This window comes from Onthophagus taurus, chromosome 3 (genome assembly GCF_036711975.1).
Source record: "Onthophagus taurus isolate NC chromosome 3, IU_Otau_3.0, whole genome shotgun sequence".
NCBI classification, from domain to species: domain Eukaryota; kingdom Metazoa; phylum Arthropoda; class Insecta; order Coleoptera; family Scarabaeidae; genus Onthophagus; species Onthophagus taurus.
In genome coordinates, this window is record NC_091968.1 from 3,382,768 (window position 1) to 3,408,247 (window position 25,480).

General features: G+C 34.6%; 3 protein-coding genes across 4 annotated transcripts; 1 reads left to right on the top strand and 2 right to left on the bottom strand.

Annotated features, from left to right (window-relative positions):
- Window positions 1-344: 344 nt before the first annotated feature.
- Window positions 345-6,498, bottom strand: LOC111429563 (RAS oncogene family member Rab11). 2 transcript variants are annotated; one of them, XM_023065503.2, is made up of 4 exons: window positions 6,142-6,498; window positions 5,622-5,743; window positions 1,752-2,289; window positions 345-1,170 (listed from the first exon to the last, which is right to left on the bottom strand). In XM_023065503.2, the coding sequence occupies exons 1-3, from the start codon at window positions 6,179-6,181 to the stop codon at window positions 1,807-1,809; spliced, it is 645 nt and encodes a 214-aa protein (XP_022921271.1). In that variant the 5' UTR covers window positions 6,182-6,498; the 3' UTR covers window positions 345-1,170; window positions 1,752-1,806. The 2 variants fall into 2 exon arrangements, with proteins under 2 accessions (XP_022921271.1, XP_071051286.1); XM_071195185.1 differs by lacking the exon at window positions 345-1,170 and adding an exon at window positions 1,377-1,684.
- Window positions 6,499-6,585: 87 nt separating this feature from the next.
- Window positions 6,586-7,489, bottom strand: LOC111429569 (protein NDUFAF4 homolog). Its single transcript, XM_023065511.2, has 3 exons — window positions 7,123-7,489; window positions 6,846-7,071; window positions 6,586-6,789 (listed from the first exon to the last, which is right to left on the bottom strand). The coding sequence occupies exons 1-3, from the start codon at window positions 7,360-7,362 to the stop codon at window positions 6,632-6,634; spliced, it is 624 nt and encodes a 207-aa protein (XP_022921279.2). The 5' UTR covers window positions 7,363-7,489; the 3' UTR covers window positions 6,586-6,631.
- A 144-nt stretch (window positions 7,490-7,633) lies between these two features.
- On the top strand, window positions 7,634-24,593 carry LOC111429561 (serine/threonine-protein kinase warts). The gene is made up of 6 exons (XM_023065501.2): window positions 7,634-7,923; window positions 8,208-9,925; window positions 16,912-17,605; window positions 22,248-22,426; window positions 22,482-22,753; window positions 22,806-24,593. The coding sequence occupies exons 2-6, from the start codon at window positions 8,332-8,334 to the stop codon at window positions 23,217-23,219; spliced, it is 3,153 nt and encodes a 1,050-aa protein (XP_022921269.1). The 5' UTR covers window positions 7,634-7,923; window positions 8,208-8,331; the 3' UTR covers window positions 23,220-24,593.
- The last annotated feature ends 887 nt before the right edge of the window (window positions 24,594-25,480 follow it).

Below are 25,480 nucleotides of genomic sequence, written 5' to 3' on the forward strand. Positions count from 1 at the left end.
AACTAAAAAAAAAATCGGGTTTAGCCATGCGTCTGAAGAAAGTTTCTAGTTTTAGGTCGTTAGTTCTAGTTTTTGTCGTTATTCAGTGCTAGATTGTTGTATATTTTTATTGAGCGAAAACTAGAACTAACTAATAATCTTTGTCGTTTGAAAGCCAGGTATATTCAATAATAATTATGTATATTAAATGTAAGAATAGTGAGTCTCTTAAGATGGCAAAACCTGAATGTTTCTAGTTCTTGGTTTAGTGTTAGTTCTAATTTTAATTGTTATTCAACACTAGATTATTCTTTAATATATCAAAATATATAGGATTATTAATAAATAAAACTCAAAAAAACAAATTAATAAGTTACTGAAATTTATTTAAAAATGAATCCCTAATAAAAAGATGAAAACTAAGCATATATACGTTATTTTATATTATATTTATATATAGATTTTAATAATATATTATATGTACTTTATTGTAGCATACACATAGTTTCTTGTATTTTTTCTGTTTTTTTTTTATTAATTTTAAAACTCTCATGAGACAGGAAAGTGTAGTAGTAATAAAAACCCAAGATTTTGCAATAAACGGGGTTGAAGGTATGGGTTTTAAAGAGGATAATGAGACACTGCATCAAAAACTGGGTGTGGGGAGGAGTCGCTATAATAAACTAACTCAAAATACAAAAAAGTATAAAGAAAAAAACTTAACGCGCTCTCTCGATAATTTTTTTCGTATTTTTTTAACATTTAAAAGTGTACAGCCAACTTTCACAAACGTTAACATATAACTACGACCTACTACTTTGATTTTTTTTATACGCCGGACCAACGAAACCTCGTCCATCTCATTCACTTTGACGATTCCTAACTATGTACAGTGGTGTTCCTGTTGCCCAAAAAGTAGACGAAGGGGGGATGGCCGACGACAAAAATTTTTTACTTAAGTATGCCCATTTTTAATTTTTTACTAATTACTTAAACATTTGCGGCGGCGCTCTTACGTTGTTGTGTACATTATTTAATTAATTAAATTTTTTAAATCCTTTTTTATTTTTCATTTCCGTCCTCGCTAATGAAGTATTTTTGATAAATTTAATTTCTTAGTTTTTTTTTTTTTTATTTAAATGACAACAAAATAGCGTACGGTGAGGCTCCACTACTACGTTGATGATTTTTCTAAACAAGTTAAAAATATATTATTAATAATCATTTTTTATAATTATTGTTTATTCAACATATCTCGTTGAATATTAATACATTAATTTTTAATGTAATTCAGAAATAACTTCATTTGCAATCTTCAAATTTCTTAATTTGTGTTTGTATCTCTTGTTTAGGAAGGGATTCAATAAGAATTAACACAAGAAGACTAGCTCAAGAAGTGGAAAGGACCCTTTTATTCCATTTAAGACACTCATCTGATAATTCAATTTAACAGAGAGGTTATGTTTTGCAACCAAGAAGATGTTATAACAATATATCCAATATACACAGTGTAAAAGTTAGTATATATAATAGTATATAATGCAACTATGAACCATTTCCCTTTGACTTAATATGTCAGAAAAACCCAATGAGATTAACAAAATAAGAAGAACCTCTCTAGCCTTAATCAACCCAGCTATCATAATTTATTTATACTTTTATAATTTGAAGATTGTAAGTCATGAAGTAATTCCTCAGTGTTAAACTAAAAATATATAAAACATTTAAAAAGTTTATAAATAAATATCGAATAAAAAATTATTAGAATTTACCTGCAATGTGGCAATAACCGAATAATATTGCTAAAAACCCAGCGCTTCTTCGTAACTAACAGCACTGTTTTCGAGCGCTGTCCGAATTATCGGTAGGTTTAACGTCGATGGGTTCAACGTTGTGCGGCCGGATGGTGTCACCTTCGGGTGGGTCACGAATTTGCTTTTGTGAGACGATCCGGTAGATTTCCGTCAGGATGTTTTGGAACGCGTTGTCGACGTTCGTCGAATCGAGAGCGGACGTCTCAATAAACGAGAGACCGTTCTTCTCGGCGAACGCTTTCGCCTCGTCCGTTAGCACGGCTCTTAAGTGCCTCAAATCCGACTTATTCCCAACCAACATTATCACGATGTTTTGGTCGGCGTGATCGCGCAATTCGCGTAACCAGCGTTCGACGTTTTCGTAGGTTAAATGTTTTGCGATGTCGTAGACGAGAAGAGCTCCGACTGCACCACGATAATAAGCTGCCGTTATCGCTCTGTAACGTTCTTGACCGGCCGTATCCCATATTTGAGCTTTTATGGTTTTACCATCCACCTAAATTTCAATTGAGAAACAAAAATTATTAATTAAGTGTTTTTAAATTAAGTCATGAATGGTATTGATAAGTTATCGATTCAACAAGTTTTTATTTTTAATGAGGCAATAAACAACGATTAACAAGCAATCAAATTCCTTTGTTCTTAGTATTCAGCAATAATATGACGAGGGTTCTATTTTGCAAACGAAGATGTTAAGAAATTCTTTTTGTAATACAATATTGTATATGGCATAAAATGTAGGGAGGGGAACGAAGAAAAACCCTAGTAACTTTGCAGGTATTCTCAGAGATCTCCCTTTAAAAGGAATAATGTGCGGAAAGTTAGTTATCGAAACACTAGATTATGTTGTATTTCAATATTTATAACTTTCCAAAAATTTGGGAAAAATTAAGAATAATCATATGGCTTGAAAATCGACGATATTTTTTTAATCAGTTTGAAATCAACCCAACCCAACCCAAAAAACACGTTAAAAATAAAAAAAATAGCGCAGAAAAGTGTAGAACATACCGAAAAATCACATTAAAGTTCGATATGACGTCTCGTTTTGTGACCGAATGTTTCTAGTTCTAGGTCTAGTGCTAGTTCTACTTTTCTTTCAATGAAAATATACCACAATTTAACGCTAAACAACATTTAAAACTAGAATTAACACTAGACTTAGAACTAGAAACATTCGGGTTTAGCCGCACGTCTCTCAAGACGGCTAACCCCGAATGATTGTAGTTCTAAGTCTAGTGTTAGTTCTAGTGATAGTTTTAGTGCAATAAAAAAATGTAACGTAGTGATATCTTACACTAACCAACGCTACCTATCATTGTCACTAGAACTAGGAATAGACCAAGAACTAGAAACATTCGGGTTTAACCGCACGTCTCTCAAGACGGCTAAATCCGAATGATTTTAATTCTTGGTCTTGTGTTAGTTCAAATGTAAAACTAAAACTGACACTAGACCGAAAACTAGAAACATTCGGGTTTAGCCGCACGTCTCTTAAGACGGCTAAACCCGAATGATTCTAGTTCTAGGTCTTGTTAGTTCTAGTTTTACTGCAATAAAAAATGCAACGTAATGATATCTTATACTAACCAACGCTACCTATCACTGTCACTAGAACTAGCAATAGACCTAGAACTAGAAACATTCGGGTTTAGCTGCACGTCTCTCAAGACGGCTAAACCCGAATGATTCTAATTCTAGGTCTTGTGTTAGTTCTAGTTTTAGTGCAATAAAAAAATGCAACGTAGTAATATCTTATGTTAACTAGCGCTACCTATCACTGTCACTAGAACTAACAGTAGACTTAGAACTAGAAACATTCGAGTTTAGCCGCACGTCTCTCAAGACGGCTAAACCCGAATGATTCTAGTTCTAGGTAATGTGTTAGTTCTAGTTTTACTGCAATAAAAAAATGCAACGTACTGATATCTTAAACTAACCAACGCTACCTATCACTGTCACTAGAACTAACAATAGACCTAGAACTAGAAACATTCGGATTTAGTCGCACGTCTCTCAAGACGGGTAAACCCGAATGATTCTAGTTCTTGGTCTTGTGTTAGTTCAAATGCAAAACTAAAACTGACACTAGACCGAAAACTAGAAACATTCGGTTTTAGCTCCACGTCTCTCAAGACGGCTAAACCCGAATGATTCTAGTTCTAGGTCTTATGTTAGTTTTAGTGATAGTCCTAGTGTAAAACAAGAACTAACACTAGACCTAGAAAGTATCAGGCTTAGCCCAGCCCAGAATTTATAAACCACCCTCTGCTCAAATAAATCAGTAAATTAGGTTGATTCGAATGTAACGTTTAAAGAGGGGACCCTACCCTCCTCTAAAAAGATATGGTGCATCTGAGTGACAAAGAGTGACTACTAGTGTTGTAGCAGCAATTATTCAATCTGTAATGGAAGGGACACAAAAAGATATCACTCAACAGGAGAATAATTGCAGTAAATAGTCTTCAGCCAGTAGTATTGTAAACTCCAAGTACTTAGTAGTGTTTTGACAGCAGTATATAGTCTTCTAAAAGTATTAAGTAGTCTTTGCCAACAATATCTAGCTTACTCCAAGCAAGTAGTAGTCTTTCCAACAATATTTAATATTCTGAAAGTAGTTAATAGTCTTTTGAAAAGGGAGATAATAGTTTCCTACTTCTCTAGTAGTATATAGCGCTCTGAAAGCAGTAAGTAGTCTTATGGAAGCAGTATCTCGTCTTTCCAATCAGATTGTAGTTGTTTGTTAGTACTATCTAGTCTTCTCTAAGCAGATTGTAATCTTTTCCACCAGTATCTAGCATTTTGGAAGCAGTAGGTGCCTTTTTTAGAGAGCATATCTCTTTTTCCCAAGTAGTTATTAGTCTTTTCTAGTAGTATTTAGAATTCTGGTACATTAGGTAGCTTTTTGGGAAGCATATCTCTTCTTTCTAAGCAGTTATTAGTCTTTTCCAGCAGTATCTAACATTCTGGAAGCAGTAGGTAGCCTTTTAGAAAGCATATCTCTTCTCCAAACAATTATTAAAGTCTTTGAAAGCAATAAGTAGTCTTGGAAGCAGTATTCCGCCTGTTCAAGTAGGTCAAAACCTTTAACAGCAGTGTTTAGCATTCTGGAAGCAATAGGTATTATTTTGAAAACAGTATCTAGCCTTTTCCAAGTAAGTTGTGGTCTTTTTTTGCAGTATCTAGCATTTTAGAAGCAGTAGGTAACTTTTTGAAGTAGTATTTCCTCTTTCCAAGCAGTTTTTAGTCTTTTTACTAGCAGTATTTGATCTTTTGATAGCAATAATTAGTCTTTTGCCAACAGTAGCCAGCATTCAGGAATCAATAAGTTAAAACGTTTAGATTATAGATGATAAACAACGACATTTTAGTCGTTGTGCGTCGAAAACCTAAGAAACAGCCGTATTTCATCCGAAAATATGCGTTTTAAGCAAATGTGCTGCGAAAATATATGGTTAAGTGACGTCACGTCGAAACTTTAAAGTGATTTTTCGATAAGTTTTACATTTTTCCACACTTTTTTTTATTTGTAACGACTTACTTGAGCGATCTCCTGTCCATTACAAAAAAAAATAGTCGATTTTTAAGCGAAATGATTAAATTACACCAAAATTGGTCCTGATTTTTTGTTCCACAATAACTCGTAAGTGATTGATTATTAAAAAAAATTAAAAGGGAATGTTTAAAAGCATCAATTTAAACAATTAAAAACATTTTAAAGGAACTGTCACTTTGACAGTTGAATCATAACCTAAATTTTTTTCTTGTCAAAAATTTTAATCGAATTAAAACATGTATTAGGGTTAACCAAAGAATATTGAAACCAACCTGTATGCTACGTGTGGCGAATTCGACACCAATCGTAGACTTGGACTCCAAATTGAACTCATTCCTAGTGAACCTCGATAATAAATTACTCTTTCCGACGCCGGAATCGCCGATTAAAACAACTGCAAAGTAAAAAATCAATGTATAAAACAAATAGATTAGCAACAAAGGTGATAAATTGTATGAATATATTTAAAGTGGAATCGAAACCGCTGATTCACGAACAAAAAAAATAGGTGACTAATTTCTATTTACGAGACAATAAAGATAATGTCAAAAAAAAACCGGGTTAATACAACTAACAAAATTGAATTGTAATAATAGAATAGGACATTTAATTTATTATTATTACAAGATTAAATGGTTTCGATCACTTGACCTCTTAAAAAATAACACTATGCCTTGTCATCAACATGACAGTTACGTCAAATGGACACTGGCACACAAATAACCCGGATTAAAAATCTATATGCGAAAATAATCCCGTTAAAACCAAAACCAACTAAAACTTGAAACGTACCTTTAAATAAATAATCGTACTCATCATCCCTAGTGCTCATTATTAAAACGGTTTCGTCTCTTATGGGTTTCGCGAGAAAAAAGGAAAACAACAAATATATGTATATATAGATGTAGATATAACACTTGTATAGTTTTTAGTTCATATCACTACGGTTCGTGGGGATAACAAATATATAAGGGGGCGCGCACTTAACGTTATCACAGGCACATATTAGCACGGTTTTGGACACGTAACTAACCGATGACAGATATAAATCCAGGAAAATCGCCGTTAACTCGCACCAAAATGGCGGAAATTTTTTGTTTTATTGTTGGCTGACCGCCCCTTCCTTCAACGCAACCAATACTACGAATATAGCCGCACGTCGTATCAGCACTATATTCATTCATATATGAAGGATACGTTCTAAACTTAATCAAAATAAAAAAATTACAATTTTTATTCTATTATTATATTTAACACCAATCTAAACACATTTAATTAACAACTATTTATCGTTTTTTTTATCTTTAAAGTCCAACATTTTTAATTTGTTGTGTACTGTAATTTTCTTTCGAGGCACCGCGGGCCCCGCAAATTTTGCTTTTACATCTCGTTCTTGTGGAATATAAACTTCGTACATTTTGTAATACTTCAATATGTGATCTTAAAAAAATGACTTATAAAAAGTTAATTTATTAATAGATTAAAAAAAATCTTACTTGTTGTATCTTCTGGAAGTAAATACTGTTCAGCTATTTTACTAGCACTAAATGTTTTTTTATCGCTTTGATGATCAGATATAAATTTAACCACATTTCTCAATGTAACTCGCCCCAAAGGAACTTTTTTAGGTTCGTAAAATCCATAATCTCCACTATCTACGTACGTTCTAGAAGTAGGTAAAGGTCTATCAGGGTTTGTTGTGCCTTGCGATTCATGTTTAACCTAAAATGATATTATATTGTATAAATTAATTAGTTAATTTAAAAAAATTACCATTGGATCATGAGATCTAATAAATACATCTTTTAAACGTTTATCTAAACCATCATCTTTCTCTAAAGCCTTTTTGAATTCTTCAGGTTGATTTTTAAGCATTTGTTGGTAACTTAATTCATCCGATTTGTATTTAGGTGCTGGAGTTGGTTTTGGTTGAGAAATAACTTTATGAGCTCTACTTTCTATATTAAATTCTCGTATTGGTTTCGTTATAATTTTCGATATAGTTTTACCCATGACATCAATAAATAATGATTTAATTTATATTTTATATTAATTAAACAATTTAGAGCTTCACACGTTCGGTTACTTAACTAAGTTGAGGTTATGTTCAGTGTGATTTTGACAGAAGAAATTTATTTTGTTTTAATTTGATGATATTAATAAATAAGAGTAGATATTAGGATCGATTTATTTAAGTATTATTTTATTAATTTTTTTAAGGTTACGTTATTAATTAAGAATTATTTTTAATTTTGAAATTTGCTATCAGAAATAAAGGGTGCAAGGTTGGCAACCGTGGTCCCGTAAAATATGGCGCAGATGACAGATATCTAAAACTCGAACGATTTTCTTTGTTTTCGTTCGCGATTGAGTGCCTTTTAGCGTTAATCCCACCAAATTTCCGGAAAACCCGAAGAATACTGCCACGCGGATTACTTAAACGACCGGAAAAATCACCCGCCGCGAGAAGTGCTTATGCGGTGTTGTTAAATTCCTTTTAGAAAGAGACGGAACACGGCTTTAAATCTGTCAGATTTTCGCTCGTTTTATGGATTTTTGGGGAATATTTCGGAGGTAAGAAGTGTTTATGTACAAAATTCGCTACTGGGGAGACGATCCTTATGTTTATAATCACTATAATTCGTTTACTTAACCGAGTATTGCTAAAGAATGCCCCTCTGGTATGCGATAAAAAGAGATGGACCGATCGCAATTTGGCACATATCTTTAGCATTGCCTGGGGCTTTCTTGCACATTGACAGATACTCTTATATTATCATTCACATATACAGAATCTGTGATTGTATTTAGAAGTTTTCGTAATTAATGTTTAATAATTAAATCTTAATTATTTCTAGAATTCCTATAAGTGAAGAGTTTTAACCCAAAGTTATCAAATGTGAATCGTTTTCAAGAAAATCTGGAGTGCTAGCTAAGCTAGCGTGCAATGTGAGACGATTGAGGGACGTTTGAGGGCCCAGTATGGGCCATCAGCCTTGGCCCCAAAGTGCAATGAACCCCACAATGCCAGCCCGTTCGTCGGGCTATCACCAAAAGGCGCTGGAGGAGATCCACAATTCGTTGCTGCCCTTTGCAAAAAGCAGCGGCGATATTGGTGGGTCCAGCGCGGCTAGTACCATATCAAATCTATCAACGACGAGTGGGGCGAGTTCCCTCAGCTCTACTTTTGGTAGTAATGGTACTGAAAAGGAATACATGAAGCAGTGTATGACTTATTTGATAAATATTGGTTGTTCAGAGGAGATGGCTATTAAAGCTATGCAAATGTCAGAAGGGAGAATGGAGATTGCGGTTGATTATGTTAAGCCCATTCTTGAAAATGGTACGAAATCTTATCAGAAATTGATGAGGAAGCCGAGTATTGAAAGAGATTTGGTTTTGCATCGAGGAAGTCCTGCTTTAGATAGCGGGGCGGGTAGTTCTCGCTCTGATAGCCCTCGGGTGGCCGATTTACATCCGCCTGTTAATCGGCAATACTCCCCTAGCAATTTTAGCGAGCCTCCCCCGCCTCCTCCACCAAGAAATACCCCACCACCACCTCCGCCACACGTGTCTTACCAACCAGTGATTCAACAAATGTTTAAAAGGATGTCTCCAGCACCAGGTGTTCCTTCGCGAGCGCCCCCAGCAGTGCCTTACAACTCCCCCGCTCCCTCCCAACGGGGAACTAGTCCAGTTAGTATGGTGTCATCATCAGGAGGAAGGCAGCCGATGGTTGTTCAAAATAGCCCCCAAGTTCAGCAACAACTCACGCAACAAATCCAAGCATTGAATTTATATCAAAGTTCAACAACAGGAAACGCAGAACCGCCCCCTCCATATCCATTAATCTCACCTTCATCAGGGGGAAATGCCCCACCTCCTCCGAGTTATAGCGCATCGATTCAAAATCGGCAAAGTCCAACTCAAGATTTTCGAAAATCGCCTTCGTCGGGGATTTATTCTGGTTCGGCATCGACGGGATCTCCTAGTCCTATCCCCGTGGCGTCTGCAACACCTACATCCATGCCGAGGCCAACTCCTATGGCGGCTCGCGGGGCTAGACAAGCAAAAACCCAACCACCCATTATAATGCAATCAGTTAAAAGTACTCAGGTACAAAAACCAGTTTTACAAACAGCCGTTGCGCCAACAAGTCCTCAAATTCCCCCATCACCAACGAGTACAATGCCAATGACGAATCCTCCCCCTCCCTACACAGCTTCAATTCAACAAAAACAATACGCAAAACCCGCTGCGCCAAATCCTACATCTCCATCATCGGGGGCCGTCGCCGTACCCACCACGGAACCCCCAAGCTACGCTAGTACAATGCAAGCGAAAGCAAAAGCTGTCCAACAAAGAGTTATGTTGCCTCCCCCACCTTATTCCGATGAAAACATCGCAGCCCAAGTTGCTACAGTTGAAAGTAACATGACTCCGAGGGCAGCCGCTCACATTCATCCTCCACTTCAAAGGAAATATTCCCCAGCCGTTCAAGTAGATTCAAGGGAGAATTGTGAGAGTCGATTGCCCCCATACCCAGATAATGGAGCACCACCTTTACCACCTACAGGTAAATAAAGGGTTTTTCATTAAGAGCGACGCATTTTGTTTTTAACATTTCTCGAATAGGAGTGAAGTTGGCTTCGCAATTCTTTCACATTTTGAAACGTCAGTTTATGCCATTTAATCATGGAGAGATATACGCTTCAACAACGTTTGCAAATTATTCAACTTTTTTATCAAGGTTCACGTTCTATCGCGACTACATTGTGTGCGCTTATGCTAATTTCGGTTGACGAATTGAACGTTTGGTGCCAAATTCGAATCGACTTATGCATTGCATAATGTCCCATCGCCTGTGCGACGACGTAATGTTCGAAGTGAAGAAAATATCGTGGCCGTTCGAGAGAGTGTACCAATCGCAGACGTTGAACACCACTTTGTGGCGAATTTTGTGGAAGGATTTGGCTCTTCGCCTGTAATAAGATAAGATTTCGTTGACTCAAGAACTGAAGCTAATTAGGCTCTACATTTAATACCTTTGTAGATTCAGCTGATGATGGCTTATAAGCTGAAACCGATTTTGAATATATTAACTTTTATAAGAAAAGATTTGCAGGCTGACGACGACTTTCACAAGAAAATCATCTTTTTTTATAAAAATTAATATATTCAGAACCGGTTTCAGCTTATAAGCCATCATCAGCTGAATCTACAAAGATATTAAATTAAATGACAAGAAAATATCTTAAAATAAATGATAACCTAACTTACTGTCAAAGATAAAATAAGAACTTAAACATAAGTTAAATAACTTACAACAATTACAAAACTTACAAAATTTTGGACTTACATGATAAAATAACAAGAAAACTACACCACAAAGACGAATGAACTGACTGTCAAAAAACTAATTTATATAACAAGACAGGAATAAGAGAGATGGAGTGAGATCAAGGAAAAAAGGTGAAAAGCGATTTGCGCTGGAGTTCAATTTGTTCATTTATAATAGTTATTTTTGGATTTTTATTGTTTTCAAAAATTTCATGATGTTCAAGTAGATCTATTTTATGATGACACTTAATGAAGTGAAGAAAATATGGTGGCCGTTTGAGAGAGTGTGCGTGAGCAGCTAAGGATGTCGATTCGACGCCGATCGCAGACGTTGAACATCAGTGTGACCAGTTTGTGGTGAATTTTGCGGAAGGAAAATAAGATAAGGTTGCGTTGACTCAAGAACTGAAGTCAACCGATCATTTTAATCGTCGCAAATTCGCTAATTAGGCTCTGCACCAGATACAAGCTGACGACGACTTTCACAAGAAAATCATCTTTTCTTATAAAAATTAATATATTCAAAACCGGTTTCAGCTTATAAGCTACCATCAGCTGAATCTACAAAGATATTAAATTAAATGACAAGAAAATATCTTAAAATAAATGATAACTTACTGTCAAAGATAAAATAAGAACTTACACATAAGTTAAAAAACTTAATGTAAAACTAAAATGCAAATCTTTAAATATAAATGTAAAATATACAAAGTTTTGGACTTGCATGGTAAAATAACAAGAAAACTACACCACACAGACGAATGAACTGACAGTCAAAAAACTAATTTATATAACAAGACAGGAATAAGAGAGATGGAGCGAGATCAACGAAAAAAGGTGAAAAGCGATTTGCGCTGGAGTTCAATTTGTTCATTTATAATAGTTATTTTGGGGTTTTTATTGTTTTCAAATATTTCATGATATTCAAGTAGATCTATTTTATGATGACCCTTAATGAAGTGAAGAAAATATTGTGGCCGTTCGAGAGAGTGTGCGTGAACAGTCAAGGATGTCGATTCCACGCTGATCGCAGACGTTGAACATCAGCGTGACCAGTTTGTGGTGAATTTTGCGGAAGGAAAATAAGATAAGGTTGCGTTGACTCAAGAACTGAAGTCAACCGACCATTTTAATCGTCGTAAATTAGCTAATTGTGCTCTGCACAAGATGCAAGCTGACGACGACTTTCACAAGAAAATCATCTTTTCTTATAAAAATTAATATATTCAGAACCGCTTTCAGCTTATAAGCCATCATCAGCTGAATCTACAAAGATACTAAATTAAATGACAAGAAAATATCTTAAAATAATTGATAACTTTCTGTCAAAGATAAAATAAGAACTTACACATAAGTTAAAAAATTTAATGTAAAACTAAAATGAAAATCTTTTAATATAAAATATACAAAATTTTGGACTTACATGATAAAATAACAAGAAAACTACACCACAAAGAGGAATGAACTGACAGTCAAAAAACTAATTTATGTAACAGGACGAGAATAAAAGAGATGGAGCGAGATCAACGAAGAAAGGTGATAAGCGGTTTGCGCTGGAGTTTGTTCATTTATAATAATTATTTTTGGATTTTTATTGTTTTCAAAAATTTCATGATATTCAAGTAGATCAATTTTATGATGACCCTTAATGAAGTGAAGAAAATATTGTGGTCGTTCGAGAGAGTGTGCGGGAACAGTCAAGGATGTCGATTCGACGCCGATCGCAGACGTTGAACATCAGTGTGACCGGTTTGTGGCGAATTTTGCAGAAGGATTTGGCTCTCCGGTCGTATAAGATTACGTTAACTCAAGAACTGAAGCCAACCGACCATTTTAGGCCCGTTCACATAACAATGATCTGACACGCGTTTTTTAAGCGCACGGTTTGATATCCAATCAGCACGTCAGATTCCGACGCGCGTTCATATGAACGGTTGTATTTAAATACATTAGCGCCTTTTACACCAAGAGTTTTTTCTACAGTTTTGGAGCGCACACAAGCGTGCATGTTGGACCGCTCTCTTGGAGCGTCCGCTCACGGTATGTGACCAACAAAAGTAACGACGTGCCAAACCTGCATTCCGAACATCCGGTTTTGACGCGTACAACTCATAAGTGGCATATAAATGCAAAAATATGACATTTTACTAACTTCTGGAGTGGAGTGTAGAATTTCTGCCAAGTTGAAATTTTTGGAGACACTCCTATACTTTTTTAGTCACCTTTGCGAAAACATTTCAGTTACAATTATTGTTTCTATTTCAATTCAATTTCTATTTTTATATTCATTATATTTTACTTTCCATAAACAATTATCTTTGTACATTTCTATAAATACACTGCTGGACATAATTCACGAGCACACCCTGTATAATGCGAATTCTCTGTAGGGTTAAGTTTTGTGTTCCTTCAAAATGTAAATCTTGGCACGTTCGAACCAAAACTCTTCTGTGAAGTAAACAAGTATAAACGCTGTGCAGGTTCTAACCTGCGTTCCAACCACGTGAGCGCGGGGCACGTCTAAGATCGGCATGTTTACAAGGGCAGTTTTGGTACGCGCGCTATGGATTGTACGCTCCAAAACTGTAGAAAAAACTCTTGGTGTAAAAGACGCTATTGGATATCAACGCGCGAGCTTAAAAAACGCGCATCAGATCATTGTCATGTGAACAGGGTCTTAAGCGTCGCAAATTCGCTAATTAGGCTCTGCACCAGATGCAAGCTGACGACGACTTTCACAAGAAAATCATCTTTTCTTATAAAAATTAATATATTCAGAACCGGTTTCAGCTTATAAACCATCATCAGCTGAATCTACAAACATATTAAATTAAATGACAAGAAAATTTCTTCAAATAAATGATAACTTACTGTCAAAGATAAAATAAGAACTTAAAGATAAGCTAAAAAACTTAATGTAAAACTAAAGTGAAAATCTTTAAATATAAAATATACAACATTTTGGACTTACACGATCAAATAACAAGAAAACTACACCACAAAGACGAATGAACTGACAGTCAAAAAACTAATTTATACAGGCTGAGTCAGAAAGAATAGGAAATCCGAATACCGGAGATACTAGACACCAAAATATGACGATTTAACCTAACATCTCTCCTATGTCGGTGGTTTTCGAGGCACAGGATGTTGAAAGTTAAATTCTTATTTCGAAATTTCTTGATAATTTTGAAGGTTTTTGTACTATTAACATAAAATTTCTTAGTTTTATGTTTTCGAGCATGAGAAGTACCAATTTGAAACTTCTTTCTATATACACGCTGCTCGTTTGATAAATCAAATCAAAAGTTTTTTGGCTCGACAGCTACGACCAATAAGAGCTGCAAATCACAAAGAGCATTCAATTTTACATAAAAAAGGTACTCTTATTGAAATTGTCTAAGTCTATCGGTTTTCGAATTATTTACTTTTAAATGTTTAAATGTAGTTTTTCTTCTAAAATATTTATTTTTTAACATAAGGGTTATTTTTCCGCTTATGTTTCGACAAATTGCCTGTTAATTGTCAACATTGATCTAATTTCTGTGTGCAATTATCATTTTTACCAACAATAAAGTTATTACCAATTTGAAAATGCCACGACATAATGAGTTTTTTAATAGTGAGAAATCCAAATTTAAGTCCACTGGATTTTTGAAAATGGTCACAATATTCTATTGTTATTAATTAATTGTTATTGTTATCGATTATTATCGTTACTAATTGCTATAGTTACTGTGTGTTATTGATTTTAAATGTTAAAATTACTTTGAAACAATTAAAAGCAGATAACTTGGAAACCAGTAGACTTGGACAATGTAAGCAAGAGTACCTTTTTTGTGCAGAATTGAAAACTCCTTCAGATTTCTGGTTCTAATTCACTATACCTCAACTGACAAAATAGTCATGACTTGATATCTCAAACGTACAGTAACGTGTAATCCCAAACAAATACAGTGAAGACCGGTTATAACGAGCAGGCAAGGGACCGAAAAAATTGCTCGCTATAGACGGTACCTCGTTATAACCAAGGTTGCCGTAATATGTAACATAAATTTTAATACTTGTGCAAAAAGTAGTAACCAGCAATTTTAAGAACGACTTAAAAAAATCTTTTTGTTTTTGCACTTTTACAATGAAATTTTTGTTTATTTACTATCAGAAATTAATCACTATGAGAAATTTTGTTTACTTTAAAAGTATATGATTGAAAAGGTAAAAACAAAAAAATACATTATCATGTTTTTGTCATTTTTCATAACATTATTGTTTAAGACAGATAAAGATTTTCTTCCACAGAGATACGCGTAATTAATTGAGCTAAGGGAATTTCATATTCCTCGCTAAAACTCTCTGCAAGATTGCCGAATGCATGACGAAAGCAATTCATTATTGTTTCTTTTTTAACATTTATCCATGCGCTGTTTAGCATTATTATGGCATCTAAAATATCGATTTTTAATTTTTCGTTCAGATCCATAGCTTCTACTAACTTGAACAATAACTTTTGTCGGTAAAACGTTTTCATTGATTTAATTATGCCTCGGTCCATCGGTTGTAAGACGAAAGTTGAATTTCGCGGAAAGTACGCAAGTTCAATACATTCTAAGTTGTTAATATGAGGATTTTTGTAACGACATATGGATACTAGTTCACGTAAATCTAGCGATAAACTGAACTGCCCATGGTGCCTAAATGGCGCGTCACGACGTCGCCAGATTTTTACGTCATTCGCTCGTTATAGACGGTACAAAACACGCAAAACTACAACCGAGCTCTCGTTATAACCGAGCACGCGTTATAACCGAGATTTTTTACATTGTAAGGATAGGATTTTTCACGGGACTTGGAAGCTTGCTCGTTATAGAGCAGGTGCTCGTTATAAAGCATACTCGTTATAACCGGTCTTTACTGTATCAAATTCGTATTTCTCATGCTCGAAAACATCTAACTACCAAATTTTATGTTAATAGTACAAAAACCTTAAAAATTATCAAGAAATTTCGAAATAAAAATTTAACTTTCAACACCCTGTGTATTACAAACCACCGACATTTGTATAAGACATGTTAGATTAAATCGTCATATTTTGGTCTCTAGTGTCTCCGGTATTCGGATTTCCCATTCTTTCTGACTCACCCTGTATAACAGGACGGGAATAAAAGAGATGGGCAAGATCAACGAAGAAAGGTGAAAAGCGGTTAGCTTTGGAGTTCAATTTGTTCATTTATAATAGTTATTTTTGGGTTTTTATTGTTTTCAAAAATTTCATGATATTCAAGTAGATCCATTTTATGATGACCCTTAATGAAGTGAAGAGAGAGTGTGCGTGAGCAGTCAAGGATGTCAATTCGACGCCGATCACAGACGTTGAACATCACTGTGACCAGTTTGTGGCGAATTTTGCGGAAGGATTTGGCTCTCCGCTCGTATAAGATTGCGTTGACTCAAGAACTGAAGCCAACCGACCATTTTAAGCGTCGCAAATTAGCTAATTGGGCTCTGCACCAGATGCAAGCTGAGACGACTTTCACAAGAAAATCATCTTTTTGGGTGAAGCCCACTTCTGGCTTGATGGTTTTGTCAACAAGAAAGTTTGTCGCATTTGGACGAGTGAGCAGTCTGAAGACACAATTTTATTCGAAACAATTAACTGTTTGGTGCGGTTTTTATGCCGGCGGCGTCATCGGCCCATTTTTCTTTTTTGATGAAAATGGCGCACCAACAACTATCAACGGAATATTAGAGGACCATGATATCAGAATATTTTTGGGACCAGCTCGACGCTATGAACTTGGTTCCAACAGGATGGTCCACTGTGCTATACAGCTACGACTCAATCGAATTATTGAAGACCAAGTTTGGAGAGCGAGTTATCTCACGCAACGGTGCTCGGGAATGGCCGTCTCGTTTGTGCGATTAGTATCGCACTGTCGCTAGTCTATGCCAATAAGCCAGCAACGTTAGAAGAGCTGCAGGCCAACATTGAACGCGAAATTCCTGGTATTTCAGCCGAATCTCAAAATTGTACGTGTGTCGTAAATTGTAAATTGATGTCGTATTCCATAAATAATGGCATCAATTGTACTTTCATTTACAAAAAATCATTTCCATAAGTAACCCACAAGTATTTTGATTGAAAAAATAAAATGCGTCGCTCTTAATGAAAAACCCTTTATATTAAATAAATAATTAAAAATATTAATTATATTTCCTTACTAGCTTCATCATCGGTAATATCAAAAAACAACGTTAACAACACAAAAAATAATTCGGATAATCGTTCAGAAGGTCAACAACCTCCATTTACAACGATAAAACATCAATCACCGATCCCCGAACGGAAACAAATTAGTAAAGAAAAAGAGGAAGAACGGCGCGATTCAAAAGTGCGCAATTATTCCCCGCAGGCATTTAAATTTTTTATGGAACAACACGTCGAAAACGTCATAAAATCGTACAAACAACGTCTTTATCGTAAAATTCAACTCGAAAACGAGATGAGTAAAATCGATCTGAAACCCGACGATCGGTTGCAAATGCGCAAAATGTTATCGCAAAAAGAATCGAATTACATACGGTTGAAACGGGCGAAAATGGATGAGAGTATGTTTGTGAAAATTAAACCGATCGGCGTGGGGGCTTTCGGTGAGGTTACTTTGGTGAAGAAAATCGACACCAATCATCTTTACGCGATGAAAACTTTAAGGAAAAGCGATGTTTTGAAACGAAATCAAGTGGCGCATGTTAAAGCGGAACGAGATATTTTAGCGGAAGCCGATAATGAATGGGTCGTTAAGTTGTACTATTCGTTTCAAGACAGTGATATTTTGTATTTTGTTATGGATTATATACCCGGGGGTGATTTAATGTCTTTACTTATTAAATTTGGGGTGTTTCAAGAGCATCTAGCCAGGTTAGATTAAACATTAAATATAGTAAAACCTCGATATAATGGACGAAATATTTTTAAGTCAATTATTATTCAGTGCTAATTGTTGCATATTTTTGTTATGGGATTTTGTAATTTATTTATTTATATTGGGGAGCAACAAGAGGACAAACCCAATAAAGCGGCTCCACATAATTAGTTATATACAAAAAGTTTAAAGTAAAAAAAAAATTAAAAGGTATTTAAATAAAATAACTTTTTTCACGCTATAAAAATTAATATATTCAGAACCGGTTTCGGGTAATAAGCCATCATCAGCTGAATCTACAAAGATATTAAATTAAATGACAAGAAAAAGTAAATAAAACTAAAATGAAAATATTTAAATATAAATGTAAAATATACAACATTTTGGACTTACATGATGAAATAACAAGAAAATTACACCACAAAGACGAATGAACTGACTTAATGCATCGATGTAAAAGTTTAACTCCCTTAAAATTAATTTTATGGCAGTAGTTTCAGCTGATGATGGCTTATTAGCCGAAACCGGTTCTGAATAGATTAATTTTTATAGCATGAAAGAAGTTATTTAAATACCTAAATTTTATATACATTTATGACTCGCAACATGGATTACCAAAGATATTTTAAAGTAAAATTTAATGTAATTACAAATATCACGTGAACCATAAAACTAATAAGTTATTATTTTAAATTAACATTATTAAATTATTCTATTTATTTAATTACATACAAACATGTTATGCGCAGTCTTCACAGCCTCGCGGACCGCAAACTTAATAGTGCGCGAGCTACTCTAAAAAAGATCGCATCTCACCCGATCCGCGATTCTTTCCATCCTCAGAATAGGTGAGTTACGATATGCGTTTGTTCGAGGAGTGGGCATATAAAAAAGGAAGTTGTACCGTAATTGACGAGGAGAAATAAGATGAGGCTTGTATAGAAATAAAACATCTTTATATGCTCGTCACTGGGAGAGCGTTAGCAAACATTTCATAACTTGTTGGGTTTTATAACATAAGTATTTAATCAGTCATTTCTGGATTCTTGTGATATATACGGAGTATTGATTCCAGATTACGCTACCAAAGTTTAAGATGCTGTTGACATATGCATTGTACATACTTATAATAGCGTTGAGGAATGAAGCCCAGCATTCTGTACGATCTAGCAACCACACCATCTACATGAACATCGAAAAGTAGTTTTTGATCTAATTTTACACCAAGATCAACTGTAGATGTAACTCGGCGCAACTTTTCAAAGTTAAGACTGTAATCATATTTTATGTAATCCTTTTTCCTGGTGAACGTGATGGTGTGACACTTAGAAAAGTGTAATTGATTACTAGTACAAAAATTGCAAATCCTTTCAAGATTTGCCTGTAATTTAACCCAATCGTCGATGTTTCAAATAGAAAGGGAAATTTTTAAATCGTCAGCGTACGTCAGGCAACGCGAATTAACAATATTATAAAAAATGTCGTTTATGTAAATTAAAAACGGTAAAAGACCGAGATGACTGCTTTGTGGTACTCCGGATGTAGTATGAATTACGCGTGACTTATAGCCACCAATATAGAAACAAGCCAACGCAACAAGTTGCCAGAAATACTAAAAAGTTGCAATTTACTTAGCAACAGAGTGATCATCTTTGTCGAACGTCTTACTAAAATCGGTCGACTTGAACATTTTCGTCGAGCGACGCAAATAGAAAATCGATATATTCTAAAAGATTAGTTTCCACTGAATGCCCGGTAAAAACACCAACTTTTCAAAGACCTTTCCAAGTATGGGTAACATAGTTATTGGACGATAATTGACAACGAAGTGTCGATCACCTAATTTAAAAATGTGTGCAACGTTGGCTCACTTCCACGCATCCAGAAACACTTCCAGTTTAATGGATACGTATATAATATACAGATGTCCCACGACGTGACTGCCATAGCTTGGGAGTGTGTTGCTGGGTGATTTCCAGTGAAAAATGTTTAATGAACATACCAAGGACAGTAGAATCTAACAGGACTGCTACATCCATTGTATTTTTGTAGTCTACTACGGGTTGGTTGCCCGCACTCTACGTCACACTATTTGCCACGCCTGGTAACTGTCTGTGTTTTTAGAGGTTATACGATAGACATTAATACGTCTAAAAACATAAAACTTCAAAAATATAATGAATACGTCTAGGATATAACCTCTAATAATACACAGCAAACATAGACCATAACAACAGCTGGGCGTGGAAAATGGTATGACGTAGTGTGCGGGCAGGTTGTCACAACAATGGATGTAGCAGTCCTGTTAGATTCTACTGTCCTTGGAACATACACCTAAAACGCTATCATATAGAGCTATTGATTTAACCGCTGTTGATTTTGTTATTATTAAAAAGTCCGGGTGGCTGTGAATGATAATTTGTTATTTATTGTGACAGTAAACGTCAATTTATTTTCGTGTGTTACATTAAAATACTCTTAAAGATATGTTTACTTTTTCGAATGAAGAATACGCCGACATTCACTTTGTTGAACTGTGTTCTGTTGTTAGAACTGTTTTTAGCAATGTCCGTCGATGTTTAAAGGAAACAGGCAAGTTTGCTACAGCTATTTCTGAACGTCCCGTTCAACAGGAACTTGCTCAAGAAGAAGCAATACTTAATACGATTGATGCTCAAGGTTCTACCAGTGTCCGAAGAATAGCCAACACACTTAACGTAGGCCGGATGAGAGTGTGGAGAACTTTACACAATTTCGGTTTGTACCCGTACCACATCTTACAAGCTTTAAAACCTGCCGACTACGCTTCAAGATTTGAATGGGGCAATTGAAAATCCACGACAAACTCGGGAATACCATTTTCAAGATAGATTTTTGGTGAATGTTTGGTGTGGCATTATTGATGACCGCCTCGTTGGTCCGTTTATAATTGAAGAACGTCTCACGGCCATTCGTTATTTGCGTTTCATTGAAAATGATCTTCCAATATTACTGGATAATGTTCCTCTCAATGTAAGACAACGAATGTGGATTCAGCAAGATGGCGCATCTCCACACTTTGGTCGACAAGCAACAGAATTTCTTAATCAAAATTATACAAACCGGTGGATTGGAAGAGGTTCAGCAGTTCCTTGGCCAGCAAGGTCACCAGACTTTAATCCCTTAGATTACTTTTTATGGGGAAAACTGAAAAGTTTAGTTTATGCAGAAAATATTGAAAACAGAGAACAACTAGTAGCTGAGGCTGTTAGCAGAGCTACCACTACAATTCTAAGAAGAGCTAGACTATGTATATAGCAACTGGGTGGACATTTTGAGCAACTAATTCAAAAAAGCTGTTTCTTTTTTAATGGTATACTACTACTTATTTAAAATGCTTGTAGCTCGGATACGATAGCGTTTTGGGTGTATGTTCATTAGACATGAGCACAGTTTCTGACCAGTATAGCAATGCCCCCTCCACTTCAACGAGACTAAAGTCATGAATGAATACGCGCGAGGAATCAACCGTTTCCACCGCATCATAATAGGTAGCAGACGGTGCTATGAAAACTTCACTAAAATAATTCGCAAATAACGAACAGTCCGATGTTTCAACCCCATCTAGAATTACAGTTAATGGGATACCCGTACCGCCTCTTCTGCGTTTGAGATATGCCCATAACTGTTTTGCGTCCAATGCACACGTTTAATATACGCCTTATAATCCTGATCAATCAGGTATTTAGAGCTTCCTCGCAGAAGACGAAACGTTAAATAGTCCAAAAGATTTCCACAACGCTCCACTTCTTATTGCTTCATGTTGTGCTCTTAGAGAACCAAATTGTGTAACCGTTCTCAGGTTGGCATTTATGTGGCACAAATTTTTTAATGGCTAAAGACAAATGATTATAGAAAAGTGTTGACATTTACATCTGATATCATTAAAAGCAGCTTTTTTTAAATGTTATAAGTAGTAGGAAGTCGTTCAGTGAGGTTGCTTACAGGTGCAATATTGCACGCTAACTCAAGTGATGAATGAGGAACATCTTCTGGAATAATCACAGTTGAATTCTAGATGAAGTTACAAACCGCTCCAAGACCGAATTTAACGTGCTGCCAAATATGTTTCTAAAAGAGTTATGTTGGTTAAATTCCCAAAGTGAAAGAAATCAGCTAAACGTGGGCCAGCAGGAGAGGCAGTATACATTCCAGAACCATCGACACTCCAAACTATCTCGGGCAAGTTGAAATCGCCACAAATCAAGAATGTGTCTCAATTCATTACAAAATACATTTAATGCAACATTATCGTTAGGAATAATATAGATACAACAAATATGCAGGTTGATATTATGCTTATCACAATAAAGTGTTACACAAATGGCTTTATTGGCTGGAAACACGATCAGACGATATCAGCACGATCTCTTCTGTAGATGTTGTAGGAAGAACTTCAGTCGAATCGTACCAGGGTGGAGCCATGTTTCCGTTAGGCATACATATTTTTATTGAACTAATATTAGACGTAAAAGTACTTTCTGGTTTAGTCGCGCGTCTTTAATGGTTATAATAGACACTCCTTTCCCCGTATTAGTCCGTTATATCGAGGTTTTACTGTAATTTGAGAAGTTATGTTATTTAATTTGATTAATTTAGGTTTTACATTGCTGAATTAACCTGCGCGGTAGAAAGCGTACATAAAATGGGATTTATCCATAGAGATATTAAACCAGATAATATCTTAATCGATAAAGAAGGACATATTAAATTGACCGATTTTGGGTTATGCACCGGGTTTAGATGGACGCATAATTCGAAATATTATCAACCCAATGGTAAATTATTAATTTTAATGTAACAAGATTATTTAAAAATGACTTATTTATTTAGGTGATCACAGCAGACAGGATTCAATGGAACCAATTGATGATTGGGATGAGGAGTGTTGGTGTAAACCGTTGGAACGAAGGCGCCGTATGGAACATCAAAGGTGCTTGGCGCATTCTTTAGTTGGTACGCCGAATTATATAGCACCGGAAGTCCTGGAACGAACGGGGTATACGCAATTATGTGATTGGTGGAGTGTTGGTGTTATTCTTTATGAAATGTTGGTTGGAAGTCCTCCATTTTTAGCTAATTCGCCAGCGGAAACACAACACAAAGTATATTAATTAATAAAATAAAAAAAATTAAAATTAAACCAAATTTTTTAAGGTTATTCATTGGGAAACAACACTTCGCATCCCTCAAGAAGCAAATCTAAGTAAAGAAAGTACCGATTTAATACTAAAATTATGTACAAGTGCCGATCGCCGACTCGGTCAAAAAGCATCAGAAGTAAAATCGCACGTTTTCTTTAAAGAGATTGATTTCGAGAAAGGTTTACGCCGACAACCTGCCCCTTACAAACCCAAGATTGAATCGCCAACGGATACGTCGAATTTCGACGAAATCAGCCCCGAACAACTCCGAAATTTTGGCTCGTTAGATTCTGATGAACAACTTGATAAGCAACACCCAGGTTTTTACGAATTTACGTTTCGAAGGTTTTTTGATGATGTTGTTGGATCGGATTTTAATCGCATTAATTTGGACGATAACGAAAATCAGGGTGCTATTTATGTATGAAAAAAAAAGGGGGAAAAATCTTTTTTTCTTTTTGTTTTTTATTTTTGTTTAAAATTTTCGGGCTGGAACCCGATTATAAAATTATAACCCCGTCCAAAAATGTGCTCTCTCTGTATTTATCTCTCTCACTCTATAATACATAAAAAAATGTTTGTGGAGGAAATGATTTTATAAAAATGAAAAGAAGAAAAGATGGGAAAATCAGGTTAGAAAATGATAGGAAAGGTTTTTTTTGGATTGCATCTGTGATATTGTTAATATCATTTAATTTTTTTGGATTAAAAGGTAAGGTGATGATGGAGGATTTATTACAAAATATATGGATTGATTTTTTTTTTGTTTGAGGAAAATTTAAGTGCTCAATTTTAACTCTAATAATTTAAATAGAATGAGGAAAAAGCGCGAGAAATGAAAATAAAATAAATAAACTAACATAAATGTAGATTTTAAACAAACGTGTAAAGTACAAGTTTTTTCTTTTTTTGTAGTATATTTGTGTACTAAAAAATTAAACTGGAGTTATCTTTAATAAAAGAGTTGATCGAATAACGTTGTACAGAAACTATAAATATTTTTTAAAAAACAATAAATTATTATGAGAAAAAGAAAATGATGTGAACATTATGGTGCTATGTTATCATAGATTTTTAAAATGATTTTAAGAAAAAATACACTATTTATGTATACACATTGTGATTTTATTTATTTATGAATACTTAAATCATTTTGTGTATGTATGTGATAAAAAAATATTGGACAAATTAACACGATTAATAAATTATTAACAGCAAAGAAAAAAAAGTTATTTTCTTTTTGAAAAAAATAAAGTGTAAATACCATGTAAAAATACTCTGATTAGGATACTAATTTTTTTGGTTGTAAATAAACATAAAATGGTATCCGTTCGATTTTTTTTCTAGATTGTAACGAATATTTAATGTAATTTAGAGATCTAATTTGCTAATTTTTATTTGTTGCACAAAATCGATAAAAATACAAAAATAAAAAAGTATAAGTAATAAATATTAAAAAAATGAAAACATAAAACTATTTGCGAACACTGCCTTAACATTTTGACAATAATCTATCTCCTAAAAAATATTAAAAAACTTATTTTAGTTCTTTATTTTTTTAAAGAGAAATTTGTATAGCTTTTAAATTCCTTTAAAAGTTAATAAACAATTCTTTTCCCCCCAATTCAATCCCACAAACTATTTTTTCTAATCTTAATATTTGTAATAACGCATAATTTTAGCCTAAGTTATGTACTAGTTCGTCAATTTCTAGTCTATTTTTTTTTTGTTTTTTTTTAAGAAAACCGATTCGAGAACCGCAGTTCTTTTTCAAAATAAACGGGAAATTTATTATTTTTTATTATTATTATTATTCTATTTCGGTTGTTCCTGTCGTGTTTCGCTTTTCAAATGAAAAAAAAACTACTAAGTAAAGAATAAAATAAAAATAAAGAAACGAAAAAAACGGTTCAAAACGTTCGAGTGTACCGAACAAAAACGAAAAATTGTTTCAGTGCCTTTAATCGTAGAGAGCTGTTCATTGTAAATGTGTGTACAGAAAAATAATTATTTACTTTTCAAAAAATAAAGGGTTTTTATTTAATTTTTTTCCTAGTTTCTGAAATCGTGGAAGTCCCATCCTCATTCCATATTATACCGGAAATTTCATATAACTCGCAATATATGAATCCAGTAATCATAGTTGCGAAACTGCTATGCACTTGCACTGTCCCACATAAAATGCAACATAGCTTATAACACAGCAATTTGTAAAATGATAAGTATATTGTAAAAAAACAAACAATTACACATATACAGGATGTTTAGAAATTGGTGGATAATGTACAAGTAGCGACATTCTTCGATCGACTCTGAATCAAAAATCTGAATATTAAAATGTTCTACTATGTTGCCAAACGTGTTTTCGAAAACTGTTATTAAAATTTGACTTTTGCATAGTACTTAACGACCGTCAAAACGATAGTTTTTTACGATTTTACAGCGTTAACCAAAAACAAGTTCCAATTGTGACAACCACAAGGAGTAAAGAATGTTCTTGAGTTAATATTCGGGATTCTTGTTTTAACCCCTTTACTTACACCGATCATGTTCGCTCCATTATTGTATCCGTTACACATCGACAGTTTTGGATATCTAAGTTGTGTTCTTCTAATTTTTTTTTAATATAGAATCTTAAATACTCCCCCGTTGTTTTAACGACAGCCATAAATCCAATGAAGTTTTTTT

What these genes read in the sequence shown, in the direction of transcription:
- LOC111429563 (XM_023065503.2), bottom strand. Translation starts at nt 6,181, where the DNA reads ATGAGCACTAGGGATGATGAGTACGATTATTTATTTAAAG. An exon ending in GTACGATTATTTATTTAAAG is followed by an intron (nt 5,744 to 6,141) that starts GTACGTTTCAAG and finishes TTTACTTTGCAG; the next exon opens with TTGTTTTAATCGGCGATTCC. An exon ending in TCGCCACACGTAGCATACAG is followed by an intron (nt 2,290 to 5,621) that starts GTTGGTTTCAAT and finishes ATTGAAATTTAG; the next exon opens with GTGGATGGTAAAACCATAAA.
- LOC111429569 (XM_023065511.2), bottom strand. Translation starts at nt 7,362, where the DNA reads ATGGGTAAAACTATATCGAAAATTATAACGAAACCAATACGAGAATTT. An exon ending in TTAGATCTCATGATCCAATG is followed by an intron (nt 7,072 to 7,122) that starts GTAATTTTTTTA and finishes ATATCATTTTAG; the next exon opens with GTTAAACATGAATCGCAAGG. An exon ending in ACTTCCAGAAGATACAACAA is followed by an intron (nt 6,790 to 6,845) that starts GTAAGATTTTTT and finishes CATTTTTTTAAG; the next exon opens with ATCACATATTGAAGTATTAC.
- LOC111429561 (XM_023065501.2), top strand. Translation starts at nt 8,332, where the DNA reads ATGGGCCATCAGCCTTGGCCCCAAAGTGCAATGAACCCCACAATGCCA. An exon ending in ACCACCTTTACCACCTACAG is followed by an intron (nt 9,926 to 16,911) that starts GTAAATAAAGGG and finishes TTTCCTTACTAG; the next exon opens with CTTCATCATCGGTAATATCA. An exon ending in TTTCAAGAGCATCTAGCCAG is followed by an intron (nt 17,606 to 22,247) that starts GTTAGATTAAAC and finishes TGATTAATTTAG; the next exon opens with GTTTTACATTGCTGAATTAA.